Source organism: Limanda limanda, chromosome 18, assembly GCF_963576545.1.
Source record: "Limanda limanda chromosome 18, fLimLim1.1, whole genome shotgun sequence".
NCBI lineage: Eukaryota > Metazoa > Chordata > Actinopteri > Pleuronectiformes > Pleuronectidae > Limanda > Limanda limanda.
In genome coordinates, this window is record NC_083653.1 from 14384644 (window position 1) to 14403853 (window position 19210).

The 19210-nt window shown below is 42.2% G+C and overlaps 1 protein-coding gene across 1 annotated transcript in view; it reads left to right on the forward strand.

Moving 5' to 3' along the window:
* The window catches only part of LOC133024655 (MAM domain-containing glycosylphosphatidylinositol anchor protein 2-like), a 171991-nt gene that overhangs the window by 72474 nt on the left and 80307 nt on the right, over positions 1-19210 (forward strand). The window contains 2 exon segments of the mRNA XM_061091819.1: positions 1622-1796; positions 17368-17564. Coding sequence (XP_060947802.1) covers positions 1622-1796; positions 17368-17564 — 372 coding nt within the window.

The following is a 19210-nucleotide window of genomic DNA, read 5'->3' on the forward strand; positions in this document are numbered from 1 at the left end:
TTGCCGCCCACCCTTTCATTTCCTCTGTGAGGCTCTGCAGGTAAAGCTGTCTGTTTGGAAAACGACCAAATTCAAGCTGTCGTGACCTCAGGCCGGAGTTGTCATGGTTAAAACCCCACAGCTGCAATCTCCCAAGATAGCACCCAATCCTCATCCCTGCATGTGATGATATCCCTGTTCCATCTGATGCTATCTCTGTAAAATGGGATGTTATCAGGATCCAAGATGATGCTATCACCATACAGTGTGGAGATATTGGATTCTAATTCATAGCCACCGCTGCCTAGACAGAGATATGTGAGGCCTTGGAGGCAAAGCCAGTCCATCTGCGGCTTACTTAGTATGAGGGATTGAATGGAGCTTTATACTCCGTGGTTCTGGCGGTGTGGCCCCCCGGCCAGAGTTGTCATAGACCTGTTCATGGTGTATGCTTTAATGAGGACAGGAGAGGCAGATGATAGAGAGTCAATTACAACCTCATGTTGGAGAGTAACACTATTTCACCTTTCATTACACCTCGATGCCACGGGCTAACTAGGTCCCATCAGTTAGTGAAAGCTACTCATGCTGAGAGAGCCACCAAGGTCAGGCTTGTGTGGAACAAAGGAGAGTGGAAAGTTACCGGAAGATTTTCGCACAATGCTTCTCACATGAGTAAAACGTAAAGTCAACCTTCTTTATTCAACCATTGTTTACACTGTAGTGCAGAACACTGCAAAAATGGAAACGATCAAAAAACTCAAAATTTCAAGGCAGCTTCAAGGTGCACTAGATATTTTCTTTCATTTTCAATTTCATAACGTATTGTGCCAACTAATAATCATTTTTTCTGATTATTTATATCTGTCATAAATTTTAAGACTCAATATTTTGAGCTTTAAATACTCAGAAGTGTCACTGAACATCAGGGTCAGGGAGACTTTTCCAGTCGGATAAATTCCATTGACGTGAAATTTGTCACAAAACATTAACAGTTATATCTGCCAAATATAACTTTAAATCGTGTATAGTAAATGGACTGCATTTATATCTCACTTTCTAGTCTTTATTGATCGCTCAAAGTGCTTTATAGTGCAAGTCACATTCACTCACACACACACACACATTCAAACAGCACTTTTACACACAGCACTTTTTCCATCACACATCGTTCACACACTCCAGACGCAGCCGTCAGGAATAATTTAGGGTTCAGTGTCCGGCCCAAGGACACTCCACTACGCAGAACCAGAATTAGTAGTTTGACACTTGACTCCTCCAGCCTGAATGCCGAAGTGTACTTGCTGAACCCCAACTTGACCCTGACAGCTGACAGTGTGTGAATAGCGTGTGTAGCTGTCCATAAGTTTACAAAGCCATTAAATGTGTTTTATTGACTCAACTAAAAATGATCACAGCAAGCCAATTTCAAGTTTTTAATTCTAAAGTGTAAAGTGTCAGCTCAATAATGGATGTGGCTGCACTACAGTAAAATAACCCCCCCTTCTTTTAAGCCTTGTTCCTTGCAAATGAAGCTGTGTTCGAGGCCTCACTTCATTGGCTTGCATACTGGAACAGAAGGTGAACAAGTCAAATTAGAAGAGGAAGGAATTCATCTTTTCTTTCCCTTTGTTCTCTCCAGATCCGATGGACCAAGACAGCCGGCAGTGTGTCGGACCGCTTCCAGGACTCCAGTGTGTTCAATGAAACGTTGCACATTGCAAAGATCCTGAGGACCCAGGGAGGTCGCTACTACTGCAAGGCAGAGAACGGCCTCGGCTCGCCCGCCATCAAGTCCATCAGGGTGGATGTCTACTGTAAGTCGGAAGTCTCATGGCTTAGAGATGTAGTGCTGAAATTATAATAATTCCAAAAGCTCTCAGTGATATTTTCTGTTATTAAAAGCCAAATAAGAAGAATAAGATTGTATTGTGCATTAACCAAACATTATTAAGCACTGTTGGCTCCCAGTAATAATGTAATATCTGGTTTGTTCTATTACTTTCTATGTGGGATTTGGATTTTCTCCCTCGGCCATTATTGTTTGATTGTGTGACGGACAGGTCACTTTCCCTGAGGTGTGACGATCAGAGTCTGTATCTGTGTTACTCTGCTAAGGACTGGTCGACGCCTGTTGGACTTTTTGTTTTGCTCAGACAAAAAGCAGCCAGCTGGGACTCTTACAGATGTTCTATTCGCAGGTCTGATTATGCATCAAATTCTGGCTTTTTGCTATGCAGTACAACCTACTATGGTGAGGCTGGCCGCACAGTTAGACATTCTTTTTTAAATAATAACCAATATATTTGACTTTCTATAAAATCATACCCACAAAAATAGTACTAACAGACGATTAGCGCTGATCACTGTTTTACAACATGAACGCTCACAGACTAATATAGAAACATCTTGTGTTCCTGCTGCAAATGGAAATGTAGCTGTTTGGAGTTGGTGCATCTAAAGAGACTCCTACGCTCTCCAGAGAATGTTAATTAAGCTAAAACACTTTTATTATCCTGACCGAGCCATCGACTGCGAGAACAACCTCTCTGTTTTTACAGTATCCGCTGGACGGCCCGGGAAGATTCATTAGCATCCGTCGAAGCAAATGGTGATTTACTGTCATTGTTTTTATCGATTTGGAATCAATTGTCCTGTTTCACCTCGACAATTGGACACAGTCAAATTAGTTAAAATGTAGGTGTATCAGCATCAGATGTATCGAGAGCAGATTTTATTCATTACCTTATACCTCCAGTCTTACAGCTTTGAAAGGTTCCCCTGAGATGTTTTCATCAAATCATGTGTTTGGTGCCTTGAAAAGATCTCTAAGCCACCTCCTTAGTTTGTAACTCCTGCTTTAGTCTTTGCTCCCTTAGTCTTTATCAATCTTATCTTTTTATGCCAAGCTGGAAACTAAAAACATATTTCCTCCTCTCCTGTCCTCTCCTCTCCTCTCCTCCCACCCACACCCTTGTACCTGTTTATTTGGACTGACTTGGGCAGAAGTTGTTGAATTGAAGCGTGTTTAGAAATCTTGTTGAAGGCCTTTTAGTGGAGCAGCAGAGCAAGGGTCTGAATGCTTCTCAACAGCTGACAGTCAGAGCCTTGTTGCCTCTGTGCACCCTTTTGCCTTGGCTACACTAAAGAGCCGAAGGAGCAGATGTGGAAATGAAGCCTAACAACAATCTGGAGACAGAACTTGAGGTTAGTCAGTGTGTGGTTCCTCAGTGAACTTCTCCATCTGTCATTTTGAGGTCAGTTTGCATGGTGGTTAAAGCTGTGTTAAGATATCACTTGTCAGTAGGGCAGTAAATTGCGTAATACACTAAAGTTGCAAACATGTACATATATTAAAGCATTGCAGAGACTTGCTAAGAGTTAAGAGAACACTTTATTTGAAACACTAAATACCGACAAATTAAAAATGGATTGAAACTAGTCCAGTGCTCTTTCTAAACATGGATGTTTGCTTGGCCTGTGGTGATGCCGGTTGCAGCTTTCCCTCTGAATTTGTGTTCAAGTAACCTTCAGTAATAAAGCTCCAGCAAGTACAGACCTGCTGCCGAACTGAGTCCACAGAACCCTGAAGCACAAAGAGCTGTTCACCTGATTATTCAAAATTCAGTGAAGCTCAATTCAGTAAGCAGAACCCTGAACTGGGGAATCAGGTATCGTTGCCATTATCACTAACGCACTGCTATTATTGATTATTCAAAGTTTATTTGTATTGCTCCAAACACGCCATATTTAACACTGCACCTTATTGGGCTCTTAACAATACACATGCAAAATGTGAAGCCAATAAGATCCACGGACTGACGGACATTTGGGGAATTAGTAGATGAGAAATGAACTAAACTAATAATATGAGATTATACAGAATATAACCTGTACATTAAGTATATGTTGCAAATATTTTTAAGTGTATTAGTATCAGTAACGGTGTATTTTGCGCAAGCATACTCATATTGTGCCGAAGTAAAATATTTCAATTCATAATATCAATGGTAATTTTAAAATTATTTTGGTCAATAGCAATGTAAGCAATGGTCAATATATGCATTGATATATTGCTTATGCATTGTGTTATCACAGTGAGGAGGTATAACACGTAATGGATCGACATCAGAAAAAATCAAAAAAAAAATCAGTGTAAAATTCCAACCTTTTGATTTTATTTTTATATGATGTTTGGATCACCTTAATGTACACGATAGAATACTATAAAATCTGCAAAGGGTAAAGAAAATATATTTAATATCTAGTGATAAAGTATTATTATTCTATTATGTGATACAGTGAAACAGAGCTAATGATTTAATCTGAACATGAACGTAAGAGGAATATTGGAAGCATAATAAAGGGAGAACCTTCAAATACTAAAATCAAGATTAATGTTCAGCAGCTTTTCTTTCTTACACCCAAGCACATCAAATTGTTATCTGGATGACGTCCTTGATTCTGGCCTTGCAACACTGTATGTGTGTACTTCATTAGCCGGCTCTGTGTTATGTTGCACATCCAGCAAAAGCACATCGTTCCTCCTGAGCAATGCAATAGCTGTCCCCTGTGGGTGAATTAAATTGATGGACCTCTGCAGTGGGCGCTATTTTTAGTTGTCTGCAGCTACGATTTTTTAATTAGCAAAAACTGGTGTTTTGGAGCCGGACCTCCCAACAACAACACCTTGAATTATGTTCGCTGTCTCTCTCCGATATATCTGCCGTGTGTGCTCTCTCAAAGCGCTCTGTTTACATCTAAGAAATACCACACGCACTTGTAATGGCTTGCACCATCACTGCAAAGGAAAGATACGCTGCAGACAAAGGGCTCCAGCATGTTTTACATTAAGAGGCTTAAAATCTGAATGATCGTTCCACTATTACCCCCTCTGCTTTTCTTTGGAGACCATTTATTTGCTTCTGCTCCCTGGAATTAAGTGTCTTGTTTACAATTTGGAAAATAAGCACGAGAGATCTTATTCATATATATGCAACTTTATTAGATCAAAGTGTGTTTACAGGAGAAAGAATAAGGAATCATCAAGACAGCCTCTGTCTGCGCGACTCAGTTTCAATGATATTAAATGAAAGGAATAAGAGCGGTAGAAAAAAGGGAAAATATACGGACAGGTAGACAAAAAGTTTACTCAAAGAGTTTCTGTTGAGCAGCAGACGGGGACAGGAAGGATAATTAATGATAATAACTGACCTCTGCATGCCAGAGGTGCTAATATTAGCTGTGGAGCCAGCTCCGAGCTAACATATTTACAAAGCTCAGAAGTCCATCTATAAGCACATTTTATACCTGCTGACACCTCAGTTGTGTTTGTTCGCAGTTCGGTCTGTGGGGAAAGTCCTGGGCAAAGTTAATAAAGAACCTTGCCCAACTCCTGCACTGATCGATTTTAAGCTTAAAGCACTCACTTCTCTTTCCTACCGGGAGCCTTTTTCACTGTTTTCTATTTAATTTCACCTGCATTAATTTTGCTGCAGCATCTAATGTCTCATTGAATGACTGATGGAGGCAGGGGGGGAGATCTGCAGGGGCTGCTGTTTTTTGCAGACGTGGAGAGTTCATTGACCACCATATATCCGACAGAGACTCAGCAAAATGTCAACCCATGATGCCAGATGAAGAAAAATCCTTTGTTAATAAGGAGGATTGGGTATTGAAACATTTCTGTTTACAGTATATTACTAATGGATTTACACAGTTTTCTGATTGGGTTAATTAGTCCTGATGTGATTCATTTTCTAACAGTAATTTATTTCAGTAATCAAGTCCTGCAGTGAACAAATGTTTTAAACATTTGTCATTTTGAGCAAAACAAATGTGACTATTTTCTGTCTTCTACATATCTCGACTGCTGCTCACACAAACAAGCAATTTGAAGACATGACCTCAGTCTGTGAGAATCTGTGGGAACCTTTTTTTCAATTCATTCAAATCATTTTCGTTCTGCAAATAATTGCTACATTAATCAACACAGGAAATAACACAGTAGCTCTCCACTTATGTCCGATGATAAAAATACAACACCATGCCAAGTCAGTTAGTGGTGCCCAGACACGCAGGTTGTCAAATTGTCCAACAGAGAGTGAGAGCGAATGGTTTCAGCTGAGAGGGAATGATGGAGAACAAATTGCTATGCCTTAAACCTACCCAGTCCAGGTCAGCATTTACTGAACAGGTTGTGATAAAGGTCCCTCTTAAAAAACTCACTTTAAAAATCGTCTGGACAGGTGCACAGAGATAGGGTGCGGAGAGAGAAAAAAAAAAATACATTCAACAGAGTTAATATGAAGAAAGAAAGCTGTTTGTCCATATGCTAATGTTGGAAAGGCGATGTTAATGTTGCCTGTCTCGTCAACCAGAACCAGTTTGTCAGTGGCCGTGAAATAATGAGAATCAGGTGGTGCACATATTGTGAGAAACAACTCGCCGCGCTGTAGATATCATTTTACCGAAGCCTCCGCGCACATCTTCCCTCTTCTCTGATACTCCTCACTACATTCCTTCAAAAGAAGGATTAGGATAAGACAATAGGCCGCTTTCTCTATGTTATCTATGGAGGGACTCGCACAGCCCCTAGTCCACACGGCTGCTGCACACCCCAGAGAATTTTAATGAGGATACTGTGCGTTTGTCTGCACATGGACTGGAGTCTGAGCTGGAGGTCTTTTTTTCTCTTGGCAAATGCTTCGTTCATCGAGATTTTGAGACGTGTGAATGCTCGTCCATTTCCTTGTGTGCGTGCGCTTGTGAGAGGAAAACAAAAAAATAGAGTCTAACCATTGGGTTCAAGCAAATGCTTATACAAGAACACACTCTCCACCAGTGAGGCCCCGACTCGCCCGTAACATGTCACAGGCTTAACTTGCCTTGGCATACGCCTCCTCAGCTGTGCAATGCTGTGCAGCAACGTGCAGTGCGAGGCCGACCCGGGGAAGTGTGTCTGCTTTATGTTTGCCTTCCATCAAGGGAGTTCATGAAGGAGCTCAGAGACCAAACAGCAGCTGATGGTGTTTGTTTAGCGGCCGTGCAGGCTTTGCATTATCCAGTCGGTCAGTGTAACTGGCGCTCCCTATCTCATCAGGTGTACAATCCGGGCTGCCCTGCTGAGATGTGCCTGAGTAAATGTGTGTGCAGAGCAAGAGAAGCAGAGGGGTTTTTGAGAAAGTCGGGACTCTCAGTCCATAGTGATAAAAATGTAGTTTTCTGACTGAGGCTGCAGTTCCTAGTTCCTAACTCCTGTATCCCTTCATTACTTCATTTGCACTCTGTGCGTGTGTTTTTATACCCCGGAAAGGCTCTTTTAGAGTAACTAGATAATTAATTTGGGTATATGTGTGATATAGTGATCTCAGTGTGTGGGGTGGTGGTCTCAGGGGAGCCTATCGATTAGCGGGCTCAGTTGGATGCAGCAGGTACTCCAGGCAAGTTCATTAGGTTGAGTTATGACTCAGATTGAATGAATATCTCATATCTAATTGCCAGACCTTCTGCAGGTTGTATAAGGCTTTTATTTTATATATATATATGTTTGGGTTAAAACGACCAGATGATCCATCCATTGGCCCATCATTTTTGCTTATCCTGTTTATAGTCAGTCTATCTATGAATCCAATCCCAGCATGCACTGGTTCAGACACATCCTTAATAACAGAACATGGGAATTCAACTTCCAGTTACTGCTTTTACTGTACTGCTCCTCTAAATTGTTCTATTTTCCCATATTATCTCTGAATATTGATAACAATTAAAGCTTTAAAGCATGAATTTTGTTCTTTTAATTGAAATCATGATAAATGCTTGATTTTAGATATAGACAATTTTTAACAACAACTACACAAGTGGGTGGAAAACGTCTCCAACTGAATTTATTATGTTTCCAATTGACCAGCTTCATGTTTAAAAATATCTGCATCATCACCTGTCGATGACGCATGTAGAAGAATAGGAAGTAGTTACCCCTGGGATTACAATGAACCTAGATAGCAAGGTGACATTGATTCAACTTTGAAATATCATCCCAGCCACAATTTGGGTTGAAATTGGTTCAACAGTGTTGTTCTATCTAGGAATGTATAGTAAGGACAAATGTGAAATCAGAATGTTGGCTTGCATACTTAATATTTATTTAGTATAAATAAAAACCTTAAAGAGAACAGTTTATTTTAGCCAACATAACAGTATGTCTGTACAGATTGCTTGGGTTGCTGCAGTGAAAGAGGAGCTATCGTTAGCATAACCTCTTATCGCCACCTTATTGTTGTGAAATACTATTCAGTGGGCTAGTTATGAATAAAGCTTTTTACCTGTCCTGTAATCACACAAACTAATGTTATTGGCAAATGATAAACTTGGCCTTGAAAGTAGCCTACAGTGGTATAAATATACTACTTAGGGCCATAATCCAGTTAGCTGGGTTTAGTAATGCTGTGAGCTTATTTAAGCACTCTTTAATTGATTCCTCGCACTTCAGCTCGTGTGTTTTCTTTGATTAAAAAAATAAAGCACCTTTCAAAATCTTTAAATGAAGTGTATTACTGACTGCAGTCTCATGCACATCATCTCAGTGAATCTAAATACAGTAGGTTCCCTGTACTTCATTAGGGCTGCTAAGCTGTGATTGATTTAGTAAATGGTTATATCACACAGCATGCATGTTTTTATGGGACACACATATATGGGAAAATGAAGAAAAATAAAAGCAAACTTGGTGGGAAATATATCACATTTTATTCAATTAATTTCAAGCACATTTCTTCCTGTTAAGAATTGAATTCAAACTGTACATAACTTCACGGGCCACCTTACTCCTTAGTTTTCATATGACAAACAATCATGTGCCAGAAATTACTGAGGAATGCCACGTTAGTATGTCTATATAGTGCTATCCTATATGATGCCAGATGATGTATTAGACAATCTTACCAAAATATCTCATAATGTATGTAGACAGAGATATATGTGCAGCCGCTCCAAAGTGCTTTTAGATGTAAATGACCTAGTGTGATGAATGGTGTGATACAGCCGGGGTGAGTTATCGGAGGCTTGTTTGAATCAGGATAGAATGAATCAGCGCATTATGTGAACATTATGTAAATGTTTGCTGGTGTGGTTAATGGAGGTAAAGCCAGTTCAAGACTGCCCATTATTCTTTCAAGGACTTGTTTTGAGGAGGGGCCCTTAATCAGAGTAGTGAAGTCCACTCGTCTCTTGCCTCTTGTTTTTCTCCTCATCAGGGGCTTAAAACATGCTACAGTGTGTTTTTGTTGTGTGAAAATGCTAATGTGATTATGTCTTGTAGAATTTCATTCTTATCTGCAACAATCACCAGAGATGATGTTCTGACAGCCTGCTCATATTTATCTTTCCACCTGTATTTTGGATATATCTTCCAAATAGGGGTGTTGAACTCTTTTCTTATCAAGGGTCATTCCAATTTTTATATCATCCTTTGTGGGTCATACTAACTTTTTCAACACATATAACCCCTGCCAGGAAATGCTTCTTTTTTGATTAGCTAAAAGATCTCAGATGATAATCAAAACTGACCTGAAATCAGGTCATGGAGGCTGTGAACTAACCAGGGTGCTCTAGACATCCCTCTCCCTTTCCATCTCCTGCTGCGGAACCTGAAGCATCCTCAGGCCAGATAGAATATGTAACCCCTCCATTGAGTTCTGGATCGACCCTTGTTCTCATCCCAGTTGGTCAGGCCAGGTAAAACCTTGAATGGAAGGCGCCCAGGAGGCATCCTGAAAACTGCCCCTTTTTAACATAAAGGAGCACACCCTTTCTCTAAGGCTCACCTAGCCACCCAAATGGATACTTTGCGATGGTTTTAAAGACAAACTGAAAATGTTTAACAATTTTGCTTAATACCGATGCAGTAGCTCGGCACTAGCAACAAGGCTCCTTCAAAAAGTCTCTAGATTCTAAGCTATTAGCTCACTCACCACAAAACGTGCCTGTGCAGCATTGTGTCTTTCAGAATCCAGTTTTATGAGAGATGCTTTTTGGAGAGCCCCAAACTCGGCCAGATGCATTTGGCTGGCCTTTGTTCTTTCTTTCCAGCTGTAATGCCACTCATGCTTTGACCTTTTTCATCACTGAGTGTGTCCCTTCACACACAGTGGCTTGTCTTTGTCCATTTCTCTTGGAAAGTGCAACATTCCACATCTAATTTAATTTTTTTGACAGTCGCTACCATGCTTGTCAGCGATGACCTGGCTGCGATCTGACAGGCATTCAGCAAGAAGAGACCGCCCTGAAGGATATGCCACTCTACTGTTTTATATAATTTTCTTTTTACTAAAAATAATTGCTTTCATGATTTCTTATTTTGTTTTTGTCCAAGTTGCTTCTTTTATATTTATGAATCCTCTTTTGTGCCAGATGTGATTGCACTCCGGAATTATATAATTCATGCTGTTTCAAAACAATCATTAAATTACTGAAAATTGTACTTCAGCATTTAATGGCTGCCTGGAACTTATACAATGTCTGAAAGCGTCTCATGAGAATAAAATTCTTGAAATGTTCTGAGGCAAAATTCTGTTGAAGAATAGTGCTTTAAACAAATATGTGCAGATTTGCCTTGTGCAAATCACCAAGGAGACAAGTAATCAAATAGTTGTTTACTGATTTATTTTTCTTTTTTATGAGGGGATGGGGGGATATGAGACGGCGGAAAAGCAAAAGAGACTCAGTAATGATTATATGAAATGTAGTGTTACACAGAACACTCGAGGCATGCATGAAAATGTCCTCATTACTCCAGAACGGAGTGTTGAGACAGGACATAATGCAGTTAGGGTTCATTCTTGAGTGTTTACCAATGACTTATATGTTAAAGAAAGTATTTAATTTGATGTAATTTCAAACACATTCATAAATATATAAAGTCACTGATGCGATTCGAGGCTGCCGTGACTCACTTGTTGGCAACAATACAACATTAGGTTGATTTAATGTTTATTCTTGTAGTGTCTTCGGAGCATTGGCTTGTAATTCAGACATTACGTCAATGGTCAAAAAAGCAGTAGCCAACTGGAGGCTGGCCTGCGTTTGAACGCGACATCTGGAATTCTTTTAAACCTCTTCCTGTTCATTCATCACAGTCATTTACTACACTATGTTATTGAAAACACACACACTTCTATAAGCCAAGTATCCCTCTCTAGCCTCTTTATTTGCCCTTACTTCATCAGTTTCTAAGTAGACACTCAATGCTTTTATTGGTATCAAGTATGAAAACAGCAGTAGTATTACAAACACGTATAGGCATATATTTGTTCTCCTTTTAATGTAAAGAAAACACCTTCAAGCCATCATTCATGAATGATTTCCCCATTTGTCCAGCCCCGACAAAGAAGACAGTCATTAGCCTGAAACCAGAAAACCATTATGTCACCAGTGCTCAATGGATGGTTCCTAGGCTGGGGTGGTGGTTTTGTTTTGACCACTGGTCTGTGGCCTCCTTGTCTTCTAGTGAGATGAATTAGAGAGGCGATATGCTGAGGCAGACGCCACTGTCTGAGGGAGAGGATGAAGAGGAGATTCATTACTACTTACCCCCCCCCCCCGGCAAACACACACACACACACACACACACACACACACACACACACACACACACATGCACGTACGCACACAAACGCACATACATAGGAGAACTGGGCCTCATTATTTCCTCATATCCATCACCAGGAGGAAATGAGGCGCTGATGTCTGCCCCTCCATTTGTCACATGCGTTGTCCACCTATGCACACACACACACACACACTGCTCGTGTGCGCACACCTGCGGACGTGCAGAGTTGCTCCAAAGACAGCATAATTGGAAAAGGGCTGTCACCGAGGAAGATGGACATGCAGCTTCCCTGAGCAAAGCTCCAGCTCTTTTAGAAACGTTTAAACAGCCCAGTTAAACCGCAGGATGACTTCATCTGGCTGGAGGGAGACATCATCCACAAGGCTAAACATCCTGCATTTACATTGCACCGACTTAAAGGGAAAATATGCAATCAGAAGTCTGTAGTATATAGCACAAATACAATGCATCCCCGCTGCACATTATCTCAAACATTTCCTTATGCATTAGCTGCCAGTAGCTTGAGGGGACGAGCCCACTTTACTGTACATTAGAGCACCTTCTCGCAATTCTAACGATGCCAGTGTCCTTATTTCCATTTTAGCTACTCTACTACCAGCACTGTATAATGCTTTATCTTTCACTATCGCTCCATTGACTCTTTTCTGCATTGCTGCTTTAATTGGCAGTGATTACACTTAACCAGGCCTGATGACTGTGGCCTCAGAGGTGTGTGTGTGTGTGTGTGTGTGTGTGTGTGTGTTTGTAAGTGTGTACGTGCGTGTGTTTGTGTGTGCGTGTGTAAGGGGCTGTGGAAGTCAAGTGCAGGAGATTTTAAAGAACGAGGGGAAAGCAGCTTCCTTCAGGAGAAACTTAAGTTCAAGTTAACACAGGAATGTGGAAATGCCTAATGAATAATTCAGCACTTGTTTTACATTACCACTGAGGCATGCCGTGCAGCAGCTATGGCAGGGCTGGTGTGTTGCCCTTTACAAACCTTAACCTAGTTTGTCCAGCACCTGTATCAAACCATTCATTAAAAACATTTGAACAATGTTGGCATGTTGTTTTAACAGGGATCACATGATTAAGTGCAAAGCTTCTGATTGAACTAAATCCCCCAAAACATGCATGTACTCATTTTATTTTCCTTATATGTTATATAATATAACAAATTAAGCGTTACTAGTCACAAAACACTAATTTTAAGCCTTAACCTTTCTCCAAATAAGCACTGGCTAGTGTCAGCATTAGTTATATGATATTTTAAATACTTCAAATGAATATCCAAATCTGCTTAATCTCAATAATCTTGTGCGCATGTGAGCATAATGCATGCACATACGTGGGGTGATTTCAGAAGTGATGTTCTACCAGACTGTCACTGTACTCTACATCTTGGTTGACAAGTAATAATCAGTCATGATATCGTTGACTGATGACTTATGGCTCCATAAGTCATCAGTCAACACTGGATCTTCAGCCATGTGTGTGTGTTTCCATCTAAATTATGTGCGTGAGATGCACTTAGCTCCGTCCTTGCATGACTTGTCCAGTTACCTCTCGTGTTTTTCAACGGAGAAATGTGTGCTGTCCCACTCAGGTATGACACAGCGCCTGAGCGTGCTCCTCCCTGGATTCTCCCCTCGGCCTCCTTTAGTCCCAGTGACAGCACCGGGAGCGCTGCAGCACGTGAAGCCGCTCGCGCTCGCACCTCGTGTCTCACAGAATGATATTCAGTTTACGGAGATATCTTTGTTACACAGGCCCCATTGTCACCGTGAAGTCGTTGCAGAAATAGATGCGCCGTGCCCTCACCCACTCCCCCATCACATCTGTCCTCCACCACTATCACACTTAAGTATGAGGCAGCAGCTGACGGCGGGTAGATACAGCGAACGGGAGCTAGTTATGAAGGAGTGTCACCACGAGATATAGGTCACTGTAGCAAAGGGGTTGCGGGATGGAGGGAAAGGAAATGTCCGGACAGTAAATTACTCGTGGTGTTCATGTTTTCCATCAGAGGCCTCCGTACGAGCAGGATGTTGTATATCACCAACATGGCTCAGTAACCCTTTGACCCACATAAATGAAATGCGTTTAAGTGCCCCATTCAGCAAACTGAAATTGCACGCCATCTGTAACATGCTTTATTTTTGCTGTCCCGTTTGATGTACTGTGTTTACACACAATCTACTGATGTTGCATATTGTTTGCACTTTTAAGGTCTTCTTACAGTGCATTAATCCCATGCATTATGCATTAGCAGGGAATTATCGCTGACGCTTGGATATCACATCCAGTCTTCTCTCTGCACATTATCGCACTTGTTATTCATCTGAAGGTGGTGGTGATATTTATCAAAAAATAGAAAAATCAATCCATCTCCACAGACACCGTTTGATGGGCATTTAATCTGAGCGGAGACACAATTTCAGAAGCCAGTCTCAATATGTTAAAAAAAGACACATTATACACAAATTCACATCACATTATTTGGTATTTATGTGGAGGCGTCTCTTCTCCTTTTTTTAATGATTTGCTTTGAGACCACGGCTTCTTAGAAAGAGGCTTGAAGGTGAGATCCTTCTCAAGGCAAGCTGCCAGGTACTAACTTCTTTAATCGCTTCTGCCTCGTGCTCATATTTCTGCAAAAAAAAAAAGCCCCACAAAGACAGCGAGTCGTCCTCATTTAGACTGAGTATGGGAGACAGCTGCTACACAGTGTCATCACCTCATTAACCCTGCATCTGGACAGCGGCAATTTAAAAAGTTTTTACGCTCTAGACCCTCCCGTCCCTCTGATTCTCTCCCCTCCCCCCTCCGACTTCCACCTCTTGCTGCAAAATAATAAGCAAATTGCGCATCTTTTGACATCACGGGGCTGTTCACTCATTAAAGGCGTTGCACAAATGTCATTCAGATCGGCGGCTCCCACTGGTAATCAAGCCGGGATGGTGATTAGATGAAATTAATCGCGGTGCCTCTGTCACTCACCCGCTGACGTTCGGGAGCCTGATAGGTGTTCGCTTCCCAGGCGACTTCAGCAACTTCAGGCGGAGACAGCGGAGGACATCAAAGTGGAGAAAAAATAGACAAACCTATATGAGAGTAACACCTGAGAGACAGCCCCCCCCCCCAAAAAAAAGTGTGAGTTGGGATGCCAGTGCCTGTCTGTGGGTAAGTGGAGTGAGGTAATGAGTGTGAGTTTTTGTGCAGGTGTCTGCTCCTTTTTTTGGGGAGGAGGGGAGAGGGTTGGAGGACATGAAAGGAAGGAGCTACGGTTTGAAGTGATAATGAAGCACCTTCTTTAGTCTCCGTCTTCTCTTTCATCCAAAGCACTCACTTGTGCCTATTTGTCCAACAAATGTTTTGGTAGGTCCGTCAAGTAGGAATCTACCGTCTGCTTATCAAACAGGAAAATCAGCATCTTTAGATATGTGTTCGAGATCCAGAGAATCACAAATGAAATGGAGTAAAAAAACGGATTTGATACCTTTTCCTGCTTGGGAGGCTTCATCTGACTCAAGTATTGCCTCGTATCACACTGTCCCGCCCGCCCCCCCCACCCTGTCTTGATATCAGAGCAACTCAGAGCTTTGTGACGTGCCGTGATTGAACAGGAGTGATGCTACGGTTAGCTCGCCGGAGCGTTTAGCTGTACATGGACAGATTTACCGGCCCGTGAACCTATAAACCTGCAATTACAAACCCTAACAACTCTGGCGCAGGCTGCCTGCACACCGCACTTTTCCTCCGGGCTCTGGGATTTAAGCTTCGCAATCAGTCAGGCGTGACTTCAGAAGCTAATTGCACAAGGGTGACACATGCATGCACACACACATGCACACACATACATACACACACACACGGAACATCCTTAGAGGGGAAAGAGTGATGGTGGAGGTGGAATTTTGTTTGAAATTCATCAAATTTTAATCTAGTGCGTACATTTCCATATTTCCATATTTATCACTTTGCGCTCCTTGCATCCACTCCCTCTCTGCATATCATTTTAGCCCTTTTAATAGCTCACACCGCTCCTCACCTAATACGGAAACATACAGATACACACACTCACACTCTTGCCACCACAAGGGGGGGAAAAAAACACAAGCTCCTATCAGGTCCAGCTCTCAGAGACACATGCTTTTCCACAGCAGATAGGGCTGTCCATGAATCACTCCATTTCTGCCACACTTGGTAAATTGACTGTTTGATGCAGGAAACAGATGAGACATATGCTGGGGAAAGTCAGAGATAAGATGCAGGATTCATGCTCTCCTCCTCCTCCTCCTCTGTAATGAATTAGTGTATTTATTTAGGGCAATCTGCCTCTCTAAAATATCCCCGCAATCGCTCCGTCTTCTCCGATGCGTCGTCTACTCCCTCCCCTGTTTTTTTCCCCCACCCCCCTCAAGGTAATTGCTCTTACCTGAGACACTGTAATGGATCCTGGATGAAGTATTGACCGCTGCTAGATTTTGATTAAGGAGCTGTAGGGCAGAACATGTCTTTAATGAAAGCTAGGAATCAGCATTCTCTGGCCGGCGCGTCAGGACTGGATGCTGTGGCCCACAGGCACCTTGATTAGGACCTGATCCTCAGCAAATCCAGGGGTGGGCAGCCACTGAATTAAAAGTGATGAATTCATCCATTAAAAATACCTCAGGCATGTGCAGTATTTCTCTCTGGAGGCTTATAATCGTTATGGATTTGGATATTCATTTACTGTAAGCTTTTTTGCACTTGCATGCTCACACGGCAGCTCCCTCAATCATTCAATCATCCACCTTGTTGCTCAATCACTGATACACTTACTCACTCTTTAATACACTCAACCGCTTTTTTTTTCCCTTTAACGGTCAGCCTTTATCTGTTAGAATTCGGGCATTAGGGATAACTTGCATTAGAGTCTCTCAATCATATCCCTTAATTTGCCTTTTTGCTCCTGTTAAAAACTAATTGCATCTTGGTGGGAGATGAAAGGGAAACAGCTCGCTCCCCATGATCTTTGAGGGTGAAGATGGACGTAATCTAAAAGGCGAGATTTAGCATGCTAACAGACCCACCACAGCTATGATGAATACCATTTGCCAAGGCTTAATGGGATAGCCGGGTAAGATGATTAACTTTGAATCCATTTAATCAACCACAAGCTCTTTCTCAAATAACCAACTGTCTAGTATTGGTGTAAAAACTCCCATCAGATCTGCTGGGAAATGAGTAGGACAGCAGATGCGTCACAATCGCAGTGCCAGAATCCGGAGGCCAAACAATATTCATTGAAGTGATGGAGACGAGACGTAATTCCGTGCACTGTATTTGTCACCCTCGCTCGTGGTTGAAGGGCACGATGGAGAGAGACTTGGAACATGGTTTGCTCATTGACTGGGAACTCAATGTGCCCTTGGGTTGTCTCCTATCGACTGAAGTAGTTCAAGCAGTCGGCCTCTCACCTCCTCTCGCTCATCGACCTGTGTGAACATGCCAATAACTGGCCGTCATAATGCAATGAGAATCCTGACCCCTTGGGTTAACGTCTTGATTAGGGGAGGGGGGGTTGCTTGTGTAATCACAGAGTAAAAACATCTCATAGCTCCTTTCTTTGTATTCACTACGACAGCTGAGGAAATGCACACTTCATTTCTGCCTGAAATGTGATGAGCATGATTGATTGATTTGCAAGAACTGATCGACTCGTTCATCAATTGAACAACTCGCGTAAAAGTGTTTATTGACGGTTCCCTCTCCGTTCTGTGTGCTTGCTCCTCTCGCAGACCTAGACGACCCGGTGGTGACCGTGCATCAGAGCATAGGCGAGGCCAAGGAACAGTTCTACTACGAGAGGACCGTGTTCCTCCGCTGCGTGGCCAATTCCAACCCGCCCGTCCGCTACAGCTGGCACCGCGGGAGGGAGGTTCTGACGCAGGGCTCAGACAAGGGCGTGGAGATCTACGAGCCATTTTTCACACAGGTAAGCCAGAGGCAATGTGGAGGACAAGAGCATACAAATTGGGTTTTAGAACTTAGCTGATATGAGCAATATTCATCCACTTCTGTGACTGTTGATCCTGTGTACTGCATTACAATAAAAATGCTTATAAAGTAGTGTTTCATAAGCTGCTTTCAGACATGCAGGGAACATTCTCAGGAGGGGTAAATGGTCTGTGTGACCCCTCAAAGTGCTTCACAATACAGTTTATTGCCATTCACCCATGTCTTTGAAAACACAAATGACCAAATCAGAGGCTCTGGACTTTCTCCGGAGTTACTCCAGCCAGCCCTCTAGTAGAAACTCTGGATAATGTTGAGGTGAGCCCATGTGAAAGCACATTAGAGAATTTGGAGGAGGATTCACAAACGTGCCAGTGGGTGCGTTAATGACATTTCTAACACACGACTAAAAAAGTAAAACTAAAAAGAATACAAATATCCCTGGAGGCAGGCTGACAAACAGGTCAACTTAGTAAGACAGTGAGAACCGAGAGGCGCGGCGTTGATTTGTCGTAAAGGAGAAAAACAATATCCGCTGCACAAAGCATGCATTACCTCCTGCATGCTGTGCCACGCTCTGTGTTCTTGTGGACGCATCTGACCGGAGATTGTCCTGCTGTGTTCTTCATTTGTGAAAGGCAAACACTGGAGAAAGTACAGACCAAATTCGATTTCTATCACCATTAATCTTAATTTGAATGCACAGTACTACGAGACATTGTGGATAATGCGTACATTTACTAAAGGGCTATAAACAGACTCTACAGATATGTAAATGTTGACCTTTATCAAAATCTTCTAAACTCTTCCTGTGTTTCACTGCAGTGATGAGTCAGTCACAGTTGGTAGTTAATTAATCAACACTTCTTAGAAAGGTTACATATTACTATTAGAAGTACTGCTGTAATAGCGCTGCCTTCATGTTTTGGGGAATAAGACTCCGTAGCACTTGGGGGGGGGGGGTTTGTACCTCAAACCCAGACACTACCCCTCGCTGTGCTGTGGCATAGTAAGAGTTGTTCTCATTAACCGCCATGAAAAGCAATATCGGCTTCACTGCCTCTGATTCACAGTCTTTGCAGAAGCAGGACGATTTGGGTTCCCTTCTCAATCAGTTAAATGGAGCAAGTGGATTTTCTTTACAATCTGAAAAACGGAGAGGCTTTGGTCGAGAGCGGACCTCGTGCAGTCAACAAAGACTCTGAGTGGGATTGTTCTGTCGCTAGTAAGGGAATTGTAGTTTTTTGAATTGATTGAATTGGATGTGATCGTGGGATTGGGCATCAGAGAGGGTGGAAATCTACGAGACGTGCAAAAGGGGGAAAAGGGCTTTAGGAAACACAGAGAGGAAGAGAGAGGGAGAGGAAAAGGAAGTGAAATTGATGTTTGGCCAAATGGAGAAAGATGGCCGGGGACTAATGGAGTGGGTGTGGGGGACTGAAGAAGCCGAACAACTGGGCCTCATCAGACGCTCCTCCCATCTCCGTCCCGCTCTTCATTCATCTTTGCTCTTTTCCTCGATCTTTCGTCCTGCCCTCTATTAAAGATTTAATTGGGTCTGAAACTTTGAGAGCTACCCAAGCCCAGAGATTAGCTTTATGCAGTCCAACCCTAAATAAATCCTGA